Source organism: Schistocerca gregaria, chromosome 1 (assembly GCF_023897955.1).
Source record: "Schistocerca gregaria isolate iqSchGreg1 chromosome 1, iqSchGreg1.2, whole genome shotgun sequence".
Lineage (NCBI taxonomy): Eukaryota > Metazoa > Arthropoda > Insecta > Orthoptera > Acrididae > Schistocerca > Schistocerca gregaria.
Window position 1 is genome coordinate 1101144460 of NC_064920.1, and position 16208 is coordinate 1101160667.

The 16208-nt window shown below is 40.8% G+C and overlaps 1 protein-coding gene across 5 annotated transcripts in view; it reads left to right on the forward strand.

Moving 5' to 3' along the window:
* The window catches only part of LOC126282422 (glutathione S-transferase-like), a 76740-nt gene extending 61411 nt beyond the window's left edge, over positions 1-15329 (forward strand). For 4 of the 5 annotated variants that reach the window (XM_049982097.1, XM_049982109.1, XM_049982083.1 and 1 more), the window contains exons 4-5: positions 7601-7743; positions 14344-14802. In XM_049982097.1, coding sequence (XP_049838054.1) covers positions 7601-7743; positions 14344-14511 — 311 coding nt within the window. In that variant the 3' untranslated portion in view covers positions 14512-14802. Of the gene's footprint in view, positions 1-7600; positions 7744-14343 lie in introns of all 5 variants that reach the window. The other variant, XM_049982090.1, reaches the window with a different exon arrangement.
* The last annotated feature ends 879 nt before the right edge of the window (positions 15330-16208 follow it).

A 16208-nucleotide genomic window follows, 5' to 3' on the forward strand; every position in this document is an offset into this window, starting at 1 on the left:
GGTCCGTGTCTTGACCACGTCAATTATTTCTGTGGCCGAGGCTGCCATCCCCCCCTCTTCTGGACTCCCTCAGAGGAAGGCTGTCCCCTGGTGGTCGCCGGAGATTGCTGAGGCTGTTCGCGACTGTAGGCGGGATCTTCAGCATCATAGGCGGCACCCGTCTCTGGAGACCCTCATCGCCTTTAAGCGACTCCATGCCTTGACCCGTCGTCTTATTGCACAGCGTAAGCAGGAGTGCTGGGAGAGGTATGTCTCATCCTTGGGCTCCCATGTCTCCCCCTCACTCGTGTGGTCCCGCATCCGGCGGATTTATGGATATCAGACTCCTATGGATGTCCCTGGAATCTCCCTGGACGGTGCTGTCTGGACAGAGGCTGCCGCCATTGCTGACCTCCTTGCCACAGACTTTGCAACGAGCTCTGCGACTGCAACTTACCCCCCCCTCCCCCTCATTTCGCTCTCTAAAGGACCACGCCGAGCGGACGCCGTTATCATTCCGCACGCGTCGTTCTGAAAAATACAATGCTTCTTTCAGCGAGAGGGAATTCCTCGCTGCCCTCGCCAATTGCCCTGATACAGCACCAGGACCAGACTGCATCCACACACAGATGCTGAAGCATCTCTCCAGGGACTGGCAGAGACACATCCTCACCATTTTTAACCGCATTTGGAGCGAGGGCGTGTTCCTGTCGCAATGGCGAGAGGGTGTTATTGTCCCCATCTTGAAGCCCGGTGCGGACCCTCTGGCAGTGGACAGCTATTGTCCCATTACCCTCACCAACGTTTTGTGCAAATTGCTCGAATATATGGTGGGGCGGCATTTGTGTTGGGTCCTTGAGTCGCGCGGTCTCCTCGCTCCATCCCAGGGTGGCTTCCGTCAGGGCCGGTCTGCTGCGGACAATTTGGTGCGGCTGGAATCTGCTATCCGTACGGCCTTTGCCTGCCGTCAGCATCTCGTTGCTGTATTTTTTGATCTGAGGAAGGCATATGACATAACATGGAGGCATCACATCCTTGCTACGTTACATGAGTGGGGTCTTCGTGGTCAGCTCCCAGCTTTTCTTCAAAACTTTTTATTGCGTCACCCTTTCTGGGTGCAAGTCAGTGCCGCCTCTAGTTCATCTTATATACATGAAAATAGGGTCCCGCAGGGCTCGGTGTTGAGCGTCTCCTTATTTCTAGTGGCCATTAATGGTCTGGCTGCAGCCGTGGGGTCGTCGGTGTCTCCTTCTTTGTATGCCAACGACTTCTGCATCTCATTTAGCTCAACGACTACGGGAGTCGCCGAATGCAGGCTGCAAGTAGCCGTTCGCAAGGCAGCATCATGGGCTCTGACTCATGGTTTTCAGTTCTCTGCAGCCAAGACTCGAGTTATGCACTTCTGTAGGCGTCGGACTGTCCACCCTCATCCTGAACTTTACCTCGACGGCCACCTACTTGAAGTGGTGGACACTAGCCACTTCTTAGGACTCGTCTTTGATGCCCGGCTCACATGGGTTCCTCATATTACTCAGCTGAAGCAAAAGTGCTGGTGGCACCTCAACTCCCTCCACTGCCTGAGCCACGCGTCTTGGGGTGCAGATCGCTGCACGCTGTTGCGATTGTACAGAGCCCTTGTGCAGTCCAGGCTTGATTATGAGAACCTGGCCTATGGAGCATCACCCTTAGTGTTGACGTTGTTGGACCCCATACACCACTGTGGGGTTCGGCTTGCAACTGGCGCTTTCCGTACGAGCCCTGTGGATAGTCTACTGGTGGAGGCCGGGGTTCCCCCACTGCGGATTCACCGCCACCGACTGCTCGCCGGCTATGCTGTCCACGTGCATTGCTCGCCGGGCCATCCCAATCATCGCCTGCGATGGTCCTCCCTCTGCCTGAACGGCGACCTAGGTCTGGGCTTTTCGCTGCTGTCCACGTCCAGTCCCTGCCGTCAGAACTGGGGTCATTCCCTCTTCTGCCTCCCTTCCGGGTCCGTGCACCCACGCCTCCCTGGTGTATGCCCCGGTCGTCCGTCCGTCTGGACTTGGCACGGGAACCCAAGGACTCGGTTCCGCCTGTGGCCCTCCGTCGCCGTTTTCTTCCGCTCCTCGCCTCATTTTCAGGCTGTGAGCCTGTCTACACAGATGGTTTCCTGGTAGATGGTCGTACTGCCTACACTTTTGCTCACGCTGCCCATGTTGAACAGCACTCCTTACCGGCTGGCTGCAGTATTTTTACTGCAGAGCTGGTGGCCATATTGCACGCTCTTAAGCATATGCGTTCCTGCTCAGTTACATCCATCGTCATCTGCAGTGACTCCCTGAGCAGCCTCCAGGCTATCGACCGTTGCTATACCTCTTCTTCTCTGGTATCCTTTATTCAGGAATCTGTATTTACCATTACCCGCTTTGGTCGTTCGGTGGTCTTTGTTTGGATGCCAGGTCACTGCATCCCGGGGAATGAACGTGTCAACAGGCTGGCCAAAGGGGCGATTGACACTCCCGCTTTGGAGATCGGCCTCCCGGCTCGTGATCTGCAGCTGGTGTTGCGCCGTAAGGTGCTTGGGCTGTGGCATGATGAGTGGCGTAGCCTGACATCGGCGAATAAACTGTGGGCTGTTAAGGAGATGACCGATGTGTGACAGTCCTCCCTGCAGGATTCTCGCAGGGACTCTGTCATCCTGTGTCAGCTCTGCATCGGCCATACCTACCTGACGCACGGACATCTTTTGTGTCAGGAGGATCCCCCCCGTGTGTCTGTGTGGGTCCCGGTTGATGGTCGCCCACATTTTGTTGGAGTGTCCCCGACTGTGCACCCTCCGGCAGTCTTTTAATCTCCCGGGCACGTTGCCTTTGGTTTTATGCGACGATGCCTCCATGGCGGACGACGTTTTAAATTTTATCCGTGGTAGTCCTTTTTATGGTCCCATTTAGGGAGGTCCTGCACCTTTCCCTTTCTGTGTCTCTTGTCCTCGAGTCTCTCATAATTGGTTGCAGATTTTAGTGTGTATTCGGATGGTTGACTCTTTCCCTTTTTTGTTATCCTGGTCAGTCAACCAGTCTCCGGCCCTCTTCTTTTCTTCTGTTTCTTTCTGTCCGGTGTTCGTCTGTACTCTTCCTGTCTCTAGTGTTCGCTGCCACATTTGTGTTCTTTCAGTGACTGGGAGGAGTCTCCTCCCCCTTGGGGTTTTACCAGCTCCATAAATTTTCGTCTCGCCTGTTTTTGGAATGGGGGACTGATGACCTTAGCTGTTTAGTCCCCCCTTAAACATCCCAACAAACACCACCTAAGTCTTCCATTGCTCTTCAACCTTCTTGCCACATCTGCTGGTGCCTCCCTACCAGACCTTTTGACTTTCTGCTGTAGATCTTGTTCATGTATTCCATTTGGTTTCAACATCTCCTTAGCTTTTGTACAGCACATTACCTTCCCATCTCCCCACGTGTGTGACTGCATTCCCAAGCACTCCAGTGTTAGCTTGCTATCTCTTTCTTTGTCTCCTTAGGAAGGTCCCAAGTTGTAACCCCCCCCCCCCCCCCCCAACCCTTCAGCCCCATATCCCCCAGAAAAACGTGACTAAGCTAACATTCAAGATGATGAGTGTGTTCATATCACTGTGTGAACCCACCCTTAGTTCCGTGCGTAAATAAAATTGTCACTTTCCTATAATTGTATTTCATGCATAGACATTGCTTCCAATTTAGGCCACTTAAACATTTTTAGTTATGGTTCCCCAATAAATAGTTTGTCCATCATTTCCACAGGTGATAAGCTCGTTGTCCTGTGTAGTTCATTGATGATAATATGGAACTCAGGAATTTATTGTGCCCAAGAAGTATGTTTAGTAGGACAATAGATTCCACATAGTCGTAAAAGCTTCATAATTCATTCAAAAGGGCTACTCTGTTGATCGTATTTTGAGATAAATAAATGCTTAACTCTTTCCCATATCAAAAACCTCTTAAACACGTTGACTGAAAAACTGTGGATCATTATCTGTTAGTAATCTGTGTGATCTTCCTACACTTCCAAAATGTTTTCTCAAACAGTGACTCACTATTTCTGTATTTGCATTTTTTATGGGATACCATTTCACATATTTCGACCAGCACTCAGGTAGAACAAAATTATGTTATTCCCCCTCTGCTCATTGGAAGTTGACTGAAAAAGTCAACTGCAGTAAGGTTACGTAAACATTTGCTATTAATAGCATACAATTTATAACACACAACTTTATCATCTTTCATTTTCTGGCATATTTCACAGGATCTTAAAACTAGTACTACTTTTCTACTTAAACCCACAAAGTAATTGAATTTGACCATGTGCTTGAAGCACTTAAGTACTCCAAAGTGTTCATATCACTTGTGGATAAACTTAATAAGTTCTGTCTCCACAGTCATTATTATACATACTCTCCAGAAAGTCATATAATTCTTACTCTCCAAAACAAAGCATCATCATGTATTATCAATTCAGCTGTGTTATTATTAACAACCCCACCTTGTTTCATGGTTAACCACTTATCTTTAAAATATGGATCCTCAGGTATATCTTGCATTATTTTCACTGCCACATTTTGTACGTTGTTTTTGGTGTAACTCGAGGCTAAAAAATGTATATTGAATGTAGGCTTACGCATTTACCTGACAGAACATTTTTATACATACAAAATTATCTTTCTGTATCACAAGAAGTGACAAATGCATATTTAGGTGAAGAAATTTCAGACAATTGTGATATAATCTTTTGCATTCTTGTCAGAAAACATTTTTTTTTTTTATCTACTTCATAAACTCAGAATCAGGATTTGATTAACTTTGTTCACATTACCTTTTGATGCAACACCCACTTGCACATAGGATGACTGCAAAGGTTTTTCAGCATCTTAAATAATTATGAAAGTTTTCACCTATTGCTGGGGTGTGGTTTTCAACTTTTGTGTTGCTGCAGAAAAATGTGCAAAGCGTAATATGATGTGAATCAGGTCATGCTTCAAATCCATTTTTTTGAATGTCACTTGTACATCTTTAATGCAAGTGCATGAGTGGCTTCGAAAGTGTCTACGACCTAAGTGTGAGAAAAAATCGGGGGCAGTAACTAAATGAAGTGAATGGATTTGTGTGAATTTACGATCTTTTACAGACCTAACTTCATCAAATTTATTATATTAAAAGATAGCAGCATTTATCAACATAATGAATCAAGTTAAAATAAATTGCGGTGACCAGCTAAATTTGGCAGTATATCTCTAAAAGCAGCAACACGGGCAGGTGTTTTCAAGAATACAGGAAACAAAAGTCAGCATATGATTTAATTAATGCTGTTGGGCTTACCAAACCTTTGTATTTTATGTGCTTATTTATCTTCGTTGTGGAGGATACCAGTGTATTCACATTGCCATATACTAGATATATTGTTTCAGTTGCATGATGCAGCACATGTACTGTGCTTTAGGTTACGATAAAATATTTTAATTCCATTTCTGGCCTATGTTATACACAGGGCACAATTACATAACAAGAAGACCTTTTTGCATTTGAAATTATTTGCTAACAGTATTCCTAAGAAACAACAAAAATGTCCTGCTACATTTTAAAAACACAATGTTCAGTCTGTAAGCGTTTTAGCAAATCCAGTCCTCTTGGTTTGGCGGTAGAAGGAAACTAGCATCCAGATTATCAAAAGGTGAGGAGTGGTGTGGGAAGAATAAGTTCTCATCGCTTAGTGCAACACTGACAACACGCATTTCATACCAATCATCTGCTTCAGTAGAAATGTCGCTGGGAACCCTGAAGTAACAAAGTAACATGGAAGCACTTAATAAAGCAGCTCTTGATTAGTCTGGTATTTAATTGACAATACAATTAATATGGATATCAGGATGAGTTTAAGTTATAAAATTAATTTTTATGCTCGTGGAAGAAAATCATTCAAATTGTCCTCTTTCAAGAATTATTAAAAGATAAAATCACTGCATTATTAAATGGGTGCAAGTGGAATCTGAGTTTAATATTACTTTTCACATACTTGTGCATATGCTATTTGAAATAAAATCTTCTGAAAGGTGGCAAGATCTGAGATATTATGTTTTATGGATATTATGTTTTATGTACTGTTCTAAAAGTAAAGGGCATGCAGGATTCACCAGTTTCGGAAGCTGTGTGCTTTGCTGCCGCCAAAGCATCACATAAATCCACAAAAACTAGATTTTGCATTTGCACTAATAAAATGATTGCACGCTTTATACTTTTATGTCTTTTTGTAATTTCACCTTTGCTGTATGACATGCGGAAGTTACATGCTGATCTACTTGAAACCTATTTCAGCATTTGATCTGCAAATGAAATATAGCCTGTATGAATACACAGAAGAGAGTAGTTGCATAGAGGGAAGTAGATCATACAATGGTGGCAGCTTACATTCCATGGCATACACATAAAGTCCAATAATTCGTGCTACACACAGTAGATATCAAGGATTGGCAGCAGTGTAAGAAGGCATGAAATATGTTGACTCCTGTCAACATCTTCCAAGCTGAACTACGGTGCTTTAGCTGCCTATAGAGTTAGCAGACTGTAACAAAATTCACAAAATTACTCATGTTCTGCATTTTGGCATAATTAATATGAAAAACATCAATAAAAGGTGCTGTCTTGCAAGTTATTGTAATAAATGGACTCAAGCCAGAACAATGATGTAACATCTCTTATAAATGTCCATGTTGCATGTCTGAATCTCTTGTTCTTCGAGGGTTTCTGATAGTATTAAAATGTCAGTGTGGAATCTTGTAGCTATGTGGCCTAACTATTTGTGCAGTTCCCATGAGTACATGTTCTTTTATCGAAAAACAAAGTGCCAATAGGGGGTGACTGTCTGGCTTTGCTGAGCACTGTTAGCAAGCAGGATGCATACAGCCTTTGTGAGGTGAGTGGTGGAGCTTTCTGACTTAGAAGTAGTGGCTCTGGTCTTAAAAGCTGACAACAGTTGGGAGAGCTGTGTGCTGACCAGATGCCCCTCCATATCCGCATCTAGTGACACCTCTCAGCTGATGATGACATGTTGGTTGGTTGGTACCATTGGACCTCCTGATGCCTGTTCAAATGAGACTATAAAAATAAAGTACATACACACATATAATTATGAACGCCTTTGAAATGCTCTGAATAATTGGCTTCTATGAGAGTTACATTACTTTACCTTGCTTTTCTTATTTCTTTGTAACTCTGTTCTGCCTCAGTTAAATTTAAAGTCGAGTCCTCATCCCATCCATTCCAACAATGTTTTCATTATTTAAAACATTTCTTCAACTCCATATATCTGTTGAAAAGAGCATTTATGTTTCTTCAAGTACGTTCTATTGTAACTTCATGTAAAGAGAGGAACATCACTCTGCAGTAAAAAAATCATTAAAGTAGCAATACCATTGCATTTAAGTGCCCTGTTCCTGTTTGTTACATTAATTTAGGTGGTTTTTCAAAGCTATTTGTAAGTGGAAGAAACTGAGCAAGAAGCTTAAAAAGATCGTTAAGAACCATGGAATAGTCACTTTCAGTTCTGTGACAACAAATATCTACCTGTTTGATGGGCATTTTGTTAAAATAATCATTCTTTTATGCAGAGATAGACAAGTTTTTCTATGAACCTGATGAAGTTGAAAAGGAGAAGAAGAAGACAGCAATTCTTAATGAACTGGAGACAATAATTATGCCAAGACTTGATAATTTGGCTAAGGAAAATGGTGGTTATCTTGCAGCAGGCAAAGTAAGTATAAATATGTTTGCTTGAAAGCAAAGGACTATACATGCTACTCGAGTATAGTTTTTGATAGGCTTAATTTATTTCCATTGCACACTTCCAGATTTTCTGCTGAGGTTCGGTAATCCCACAGCTATAGTGGTGTTAAAAATACACAATATAAAAATACACAATATCTTTTGTTTCATTTTATCACAAGAACAAATTTTCCTTGCACTACCAAGTTACAGTTGTAAGAAGATGTACAATAGACATAAATTCATTGATACATTACCATGCTTTTGTGATCACTTACTTTGTCCACTTTATGTAATATTATTAGTGCATCTGTATCCAAACAGACATGCATTTGAACACTCAAGCTTTTGATTTATAAATTATGATGTGACCTGTGCTGCAGCAGCAGCAGTAGTAACAATGTCATCATATACCATACAATGGAAAATCCAGGATGGAATGTAACAATATAATGAAAAGTATAGTTGCTACTCAACACATAGTGGAGATACTGACTCGCAGAAAGGCACAGCAAGAAGACTGTCGGAAAGTTAGCTTTCAGCCAAGAAAGCGAACACACACACACACACACACACACACACACACACACACACACACACACACACAGAGAGAGAGAGAGAGAGAGAGAGAGAGAGAGAGAGAGAGAGAGAGAGAGAGTTTTTGATAAAGGCCTTGTTAGCTGAAAGCTAATTTTCCGATAGTCTTTGTGGTTGTTCCCTTCTGTAACTCAGCATCTCTACTATATGGTGAGTAGCAACTATCATTTTCGTTATACTCTACTGGTCATTAAAATTGCTACACCATGAAGATGACATGCTACAGACGCAAAATTTAACCAACAGGAAGAAGATGCTGTGATATGCATATGATTAGATTTTCAGAGCATTCACACAAGGTAAGCGCCGGTAGTGACACCTACAACGTGCCGACATGAGGAAAGTTTCCAACCAATTTCTCATACACAAACAGCAGTTGACCGGTGTTGCCTGGTGAAACATTGTTGAGATGCGTGTAAGGAGGAGAAATGTGCACCATCACGTTTCCTACTTTGATAAAGGTCGGATTGTAGCCCATTGCGATTGCGGTTTATCTTATCGCGTTGCTGCTCACGTTGGTTGAGATCCAATGACTGTTAGCAGAATATGGAATCAGTGGGTTCAGGAGGGTAATATGGAACGCTGTGCTGGATTCCAGCGGCCTCATATCTCTAGCAGTCAAGACGACAGGCATCTTATCTGCAAGGCTGTAATGGATCGTACAACCACGTTTCGATCCCTGAGCCAACAGATGGGGACATTTCCAAGACTGCATGAACAGTTCGATGATGTTTGCAGCAGTATGGACTATCAGCTTGGAGACCATGGCTGCAGTTACCCTTGACACTACGTCACAGACAGGAGCACCTGTGATGGTGTATTCAACGATGAATCTGGGTACACGAATGGCAAAACGTCATTTTTTTGGATGAATCCAAGTTCTGTTTACAGCATCATGATGGTCACATCCGTGTTTGGCGACATCACATTGAACACACATTGGAAGCATGTATTCGTCATCGCCATACTGGCGTATCACTCGGCGTGATGGTATGGTGTGCCATTGGTTACACATCTCAGTCACCTCTTGTTCACATTGACAGCACTTTGAACAGTGAACGTTACATTTCAGATGTGTTACAACCCGTGGCTCTACCCTCCATTCGATCCCTGCGAATCCCTACATTTCGGCAGGATATTTCACGACCGTGTGTTGCATGTCCTGAACGGGCCTTTCTGGATACAGAAAATGTTTGACTGCTGCCCTGGCCAGCACATTCTCCAGGTCTCTCACCAATTGAAAACGTCTGGTCAATGGTGGGTGAGCAACTGGCTCGTTACAATATGCCAGTCACTACTCTTGATGAACTGTGGTATTGTGTTGAAGCTGCATGGACAGCTGTACCTGTACAAGCCATCCAAGCTCTGTTTGACTCGATGTCCAGGCATATCAAGGCCATTATTACAGCCAGAGGTGGTTGTTCTGGGTACTGATATCTCAGGATGTGTGCACCCAAATTGCGTGAAAATGTAATCACATGTCAGTTCTGGTATAATATAATTATCCAATGAATACCCGTTTATCATCTGTATTTCTTCTTGGTGTAGCAATTTTAATGGCCAGTAGTGTATTGTCAACATACACCATCATTCTCATGAGACAGATGTTGGTAGTCAGTGGCTTGCATTGCTATTAATCCGGCAGGTACTCCACCAATAATCAAATTTGATTGTTGTGCTGGTGGTCATCACTGTAGACCAATGAGCTAGGGTGATAGGTCTATGCACTTAACCATTTACAGCCATTCATATATACATACATGCAGTTTGAAAAGTGTCAGGGTACTCTCCAGTGCCCAGCGACCCTCTGTGTGCCTTATAGTTTAGCACTGTTCTCCAGTTTCAGTTAACAGTGCCTGTCATCGACTGACATCAGTCTGATAAATTTTCCAGTACTTCTTACATTCTGGTTTCATTGTTTTGCTTTCTTAGATCATAATTATTTCATTTTGCCATCTAAAAATGCTTTTTTATGTTTTTTTTTTAATTGTCAAATGTGAGTGCTATTAATGTGCCATATCATACAGTGCTGCAGTGCTGATACATAGTGACTACTTATACACACAAGATCTGTACTCAGTGACGAGAACATATTTCAATACAAACTTGTTGGCAAAGGAGACAGGAACATCTGAATTTATGTAGTTTTGAGGAAATGGTGATTTATTACTTGTAAAAATTGTTGAAAAATCATGATCGCACATAGTTACATAAGTCAATTTATTTCAGAACTGGTTTGTCACTAACAGAACATCTTCAGGTATCTGCATGCAACAAAAAAGCAAAACAAGACACAGCAAGTTACTATAAAAACTATCATGAAAATAGTATGGAACCAACTGAGAATGTACACTGTGAATTTGTAATGAGATGTGCGACACATCGTAACCACTATTTACTACCACGGCACAAGCATAAATCTCCATTTAAGTATAAATCAGGAGCACATACAATACCCAGTAATTCTGTACAAGGCATTTAACAATACTCATGTAACATATAATTATCAGTAATGAATATGTTAGCACATGTTGTAGTGAGGACAGCCAGAACCTAAATATATCATTTTGCAAAGATAAGACTGCTTCAGCTTTAATTCCTGTATTTATAGGCATGATCAGTTTCACATAATTTTAGCTGTATCATCTGGTACAATAAAATAAAGTCATGTTCCTTTCGAGAAAAGAGACTGGGATGATCCAGTGTTCATAGTCAGCAATTTTTCACTAAGTAGCACACATCAAGCATAAAACAGGATAAAGTAACATATAGCGCTCCTGTGATAAGCTGCCAGTTATAGGTGTAACAGTTGTAAATTGTCGTAGCTGTGTTGGGGAAGTACCAGAGCTCCAACCACTAATAGAAAGCATTGATGCCCAAATCGTTATAGGTACTGAAAGCTGGCTAAAGCCGGATATAAGCTCAGCTGAAATTTTTGTGAAGAACCTAACGGTATTCCGAAAGGATAGGCTAAACACGGTTGGTGGTGGCGTGTTTGTTCTGTCAGTAGTAGTTTAACTTGTCGTGAAATTGAAGTAGATACTTCCTGTGAGCTAGTATGGGCAGTGGTCATTGTTGGCAACCAGAATAAAATAATAGTAGAATCCTTTTATGGACCTCCCAATTGGGATGATACAGTTGCTGAAAGGTTCAAAGAAAACTTCAGTTTGCTTTCAAACACGTACCCGACTCATACAATAATAGTTGGTGGTGTCTTTAATCTACCCTTGATATGTTGGTGAAAATACGTGTTTAATACTGGAGGTATGCATAAAATATCATCCGAAATTGTGCTAAATGCATTCTCTGAAAATTATTTCGAGCAGTTAGTTCATGAGCCCACGCGAATAGTAAACGGTTGTGAAAATGCACTTGACCTCTTACCAACAAATATTCCTGAGTTAATAACGAGCATCAAAACTGATCCAGGGATTAGTGAAAATAGTGTCATAGCAAGATTGAATATTGTAATCCCCAAATCCTCCAAAAATAAGCGAAAAATATACCTATTCAAAAAAGCAGATAAAAATTCACTTGACACCTTCCTGAGAGACAATCTTCACTCATTCCAAATTAATAATGTAAGTGTAGACCAGACGTGGCTTACATTCAAAGAAATAGTATTGGCAGCAATTGAGAGATTTATATCAAATAAACTAACAAACGATGGGGCTGATCCTCCTTGGTACACAAAATGGGTTTGAATACTGTTGCAGAAACAATGACATAAACATGCCAAATTTAAACAGATGGAAAATCCCCAAGATTGGCAATCTTTTACAGAAGCTCAAAATTTAGTGCGGACATCAATGCAAGATGCTTATAACAATTTCCACAATGAAACTTTGTCTCAAAACCTGACAGAAAATCCAGAGAGATTCTGGTCGTGTCTGAAGTATGTTAGCAGCAAGACACCATAAAAGCCTTCTCTGCACGATATCAATGGAGATACTATCAAAGACAGTGCTGCCAAAGCAGAGTTACTAAACACAGCTTTCCAAAGTACCTTCACAAAAGACGAAGTAAATATTCCATAATTCGAATCAAGAACAGCTGCCAACATGAGTAACATAGAAATAAATATTCTCGGAGTAGTGAAGCCACTCAAATCACTTAATAAAAGCAAGTCTTCTGGTCCAGACTGTATACCAATTAGGTTCCTTTTGGAGTATGCTGATGCATTAGCTCCATACTTAACAATCATATACAACTGTTCACTCAGTGAAATTTCCGTAACCAAAGACTGGAGAGTTGCACAGGTCACACCAATATTCAAGAAAGGTAGTAGGATTAATCCACTAAATTACAGGCCCATATCGTTAACGTCGATATACAGCAGGATTTTGGAATATATATATTGTGTTAGAACATTATGAATTAACACAAAGAAAACAGTCTAGTATTGGCAGACAGTCAACATGGGTTTAGAAAACATCATTCCTGTGAAACACAACTAGCTCTTTATTCACATGAAGTGTTGAGTGCTATTGACAAGGGATTTCAGATCGATTCCATATTTCTGGATTTCTGGAAGGCTTTTGACACTGTACCACACATTCAGCTTGTTGTGAAACTGCGTGCTTATGGAATATCGTCTCAGTTGTGTGAATGGATTTGTGATTTCCTGTCAGAGAGGTCACAGTTCATAGTAACTGATGGAATGTCATAGAGTAAAACAGAAGTGATTTCAGGTGTTCGCCAAGGTAGTGTTATAAGCCCTTTACTGTTCCTTATCTATATAAACGATTTGGGAGACAATCTGAGCAGTCGTCTTCAGTTGTATGCAGAAGATGATGCCGTCGTTTATCAACTAATAAAGTTATCAGAAGATAAAAACAAACTGCAAAACGATTTAGGAAGGATATCTGAATGTTGCAAAAAGTGGCAGTTGACCCTAAATAACAAGCAGTTGACCCTAAATAACAAAAAGTGATAACAATAACAAGGTCATCCACATGAGTGCTAAAAGGAACTCATTACACTTTGGTTACATGATAAATCAGTCTAATCTAAAAGCCATAAATTCAATTAAATACCTAGGTATTACAACTACGAACTACTTAAATTGTAAGGAACACAGAAAATGTTGTGGGGAAGACTAAACAAAGACTGTGTTTTATTGGCAGGACACTTAGAAAATGTAACAGATCTACTAAAGAGACTGCCTACACTATGCTCATCCGTCCTCTTTTAGAATACTGCTGCGCAGTGTGGGATCCTTACCAGGTAAGACTGATGGAGTACATCGAAAAATTTCAAAGAGAGGCAGCAGGTTTTGTACTATCACGAAATTTGGGAGAGAGTGTCATAGAAATGATACAGAATTTGGGCTGTAAATCATTAAAATAAAGGCGTTTTTCGATGCAACAGAATCTTCTCACGAAATTCCAATCACCAACTTTCTCCTCAGAATGCAAAAATATTTTGTTGGCACCAACCTACATAGGTAGAAATGATTGACATGAGAAAATAGGGAAATCAGAGCTCATACGGAAAGATGTAGGTGTTCATTCTCTCCGCGCGCTATACGAGATTGGAATAATAGAGAATTGTGAAGGTGGTTTGATGAACCCTCTGCCAGGCAGTTAAATGTGATTTGCAAAGTGTCGATGTAGATGTATATGTAGCTAATGGGGTCCCAATCCCCCATTTACTTATACCAAATGTGCACATTGGATTTTTGTACTAACAGGTGGTGTGTCAAGATGCAACTGTGGAAACACCAGATAGTGACATGGGGAGAGAGAGAGAGAGAGAGAGATGTCATGTGGAGTGTGTGTGTGTGTGTGTGTGTGTGTGTGTGTGTGTGTGTGTGTGTGTGTGTGTACTGTCAAAATTTCAGAAATATAATCTGTCTTTCCATGAAATTTTGAAACAACCTGGCACATGCTGCACTCACTTCTTGCGAGTTTCTGTTGATAGGACTAAGATGTTTGAATTTGCAACTTTGAGTGTCTCATACATGATGTTAATGCAGTTGTATTAATTCCAGCTCTCATGGGCAGACTTCTATTTTGTTGGTATACTTGACTACCTCAATTATATGGCTGGGTTCGACATCACAAAGGATTGTCCAAACCTTATTGCACTGAGGAAAAAGGTCCTTGAATTACCAGGTGTCAAGGAATGGGTGGCTAAAAGGCCATATACGGAACTATAAGTTTTACTGCTTACTTTGTTTTGTACGGCCTACAATGATGAAAAAAATTATGACTTGTTGAACAGAAAGTAATTCTGCTTAGATGTATGTTTCTTATTAAAATACTGCTGCAGAAAACTTTAAAGTAATGTTTAATGCTAAAGCTTAGTTTGACTGTTACCCTTTGAATATGTTAAAAGTTTATAAAGAAGACTGGTGCAATGTGTCATTTTCTCGTGTGTAACAAATGTAACACTTTTTTTATGTTCTAATTTGTTCAGTAAAATTTGTATGTACAAAAAAGTAGTCTGGTATTTGGTACCATATTTATTTTAATTAATCTTCTGTAGGTCCACTACTACAACAAGTCTCGAACAAATATTAAGTGAATAATCACTAAATACAGTAACAGGGAGTTACTCAGGCAATCCTTGATATCATTAACAGTAGAGAACATTATAATTGCAGTGTCACAAAACTTTTCAGTTTTCAATCTTAATCACAAGAGTGACTTTGATTACCTCTTGCTACTGAACACTACACCATTAATACTTGTCTGATTACCACTTTTTACTGATTATCATCATCATCCTACCATACAGCAATCATTACTGCAGTAACATGTTGGGAATATTATACACCATGTTGTACATCAATAGAAAATTAGTTTCTAGTTACATGTTTTACGCATTATACATAAACATTACAATGTGGAATGTGTCAGCTGACTAAAATTTGGACATGCTTCTTAGTTAAGTATATATTTGTAGTTGTTTGTAATTGGCTATTTATATCTATTTAATTTCTTTGCAGTTTAAAATGAAGTTAAGTAAAAAAAACCTCAGTTGTTAGCAATTGAATAGAAGGTGTGCGTGCATGTGTGTGTTTTTCCAGTTCATGCTTTTATCATTGAACACACAAGAACTTTAAACTCCCTTGTTGATATAGTATATTAGCTGGTGGTAGTGTATTTCTGTCAGTATAAAACTGGATAAGCTGCCCTGTGCCACAAGTTTGAAGAGCTAGTTCATTTGTGCAAAACTAGTTAATAACTACCACAAAGCATTATTTAGTATTTTTCATTACTGTTGAGATTTACCCAATTTGACAGCTGTACTAGTATTGTCTGAAAAACAGACAATTCAAATAAAATTCACAAACACGACATATCTCCATGACCTGTATAAAGCAGCATAACTAGCGCGTTATGTTGAGCTTTGGTTTTGGTGGTCTCCCTCTTTACCTGAGTGCTACTTGCTGATTCTCACAAACTGATCAAGGAGAAAATCAACTCAACATTGACTGACCTCTTTAAATTTGTGCTCACACCAACAATATTATTATTATTATTATTATTATTATTAGTAGTAGTAGTAGTAGTAGTAGTAGTAGCAGTAGTAGTATGAACTAGCATATTGCATTGCCATAGCGTGCCCTCTACACAGGTAATCATGAAGCATTTTAAAGAAAAATCTCTCTAAATAGCTGCACCAAAGCCTACGTGCTTTTACAGATATGTTGATGACATGTATGTAGTGTGACCACATGGAGTGAAAGGCTTCGGGAGTTTCTCCAACATCTGAACTCTATACCACACTATCAAATACATTATGGAGGTGGAAGAGAATGGCAAATTCTGCTTCTTGTACTCATAGTCAAGCACAAAGCGGATGGCTCTCTGTGACAAAGTGTGTAAAGGAAAACCAGCCACACCAGTT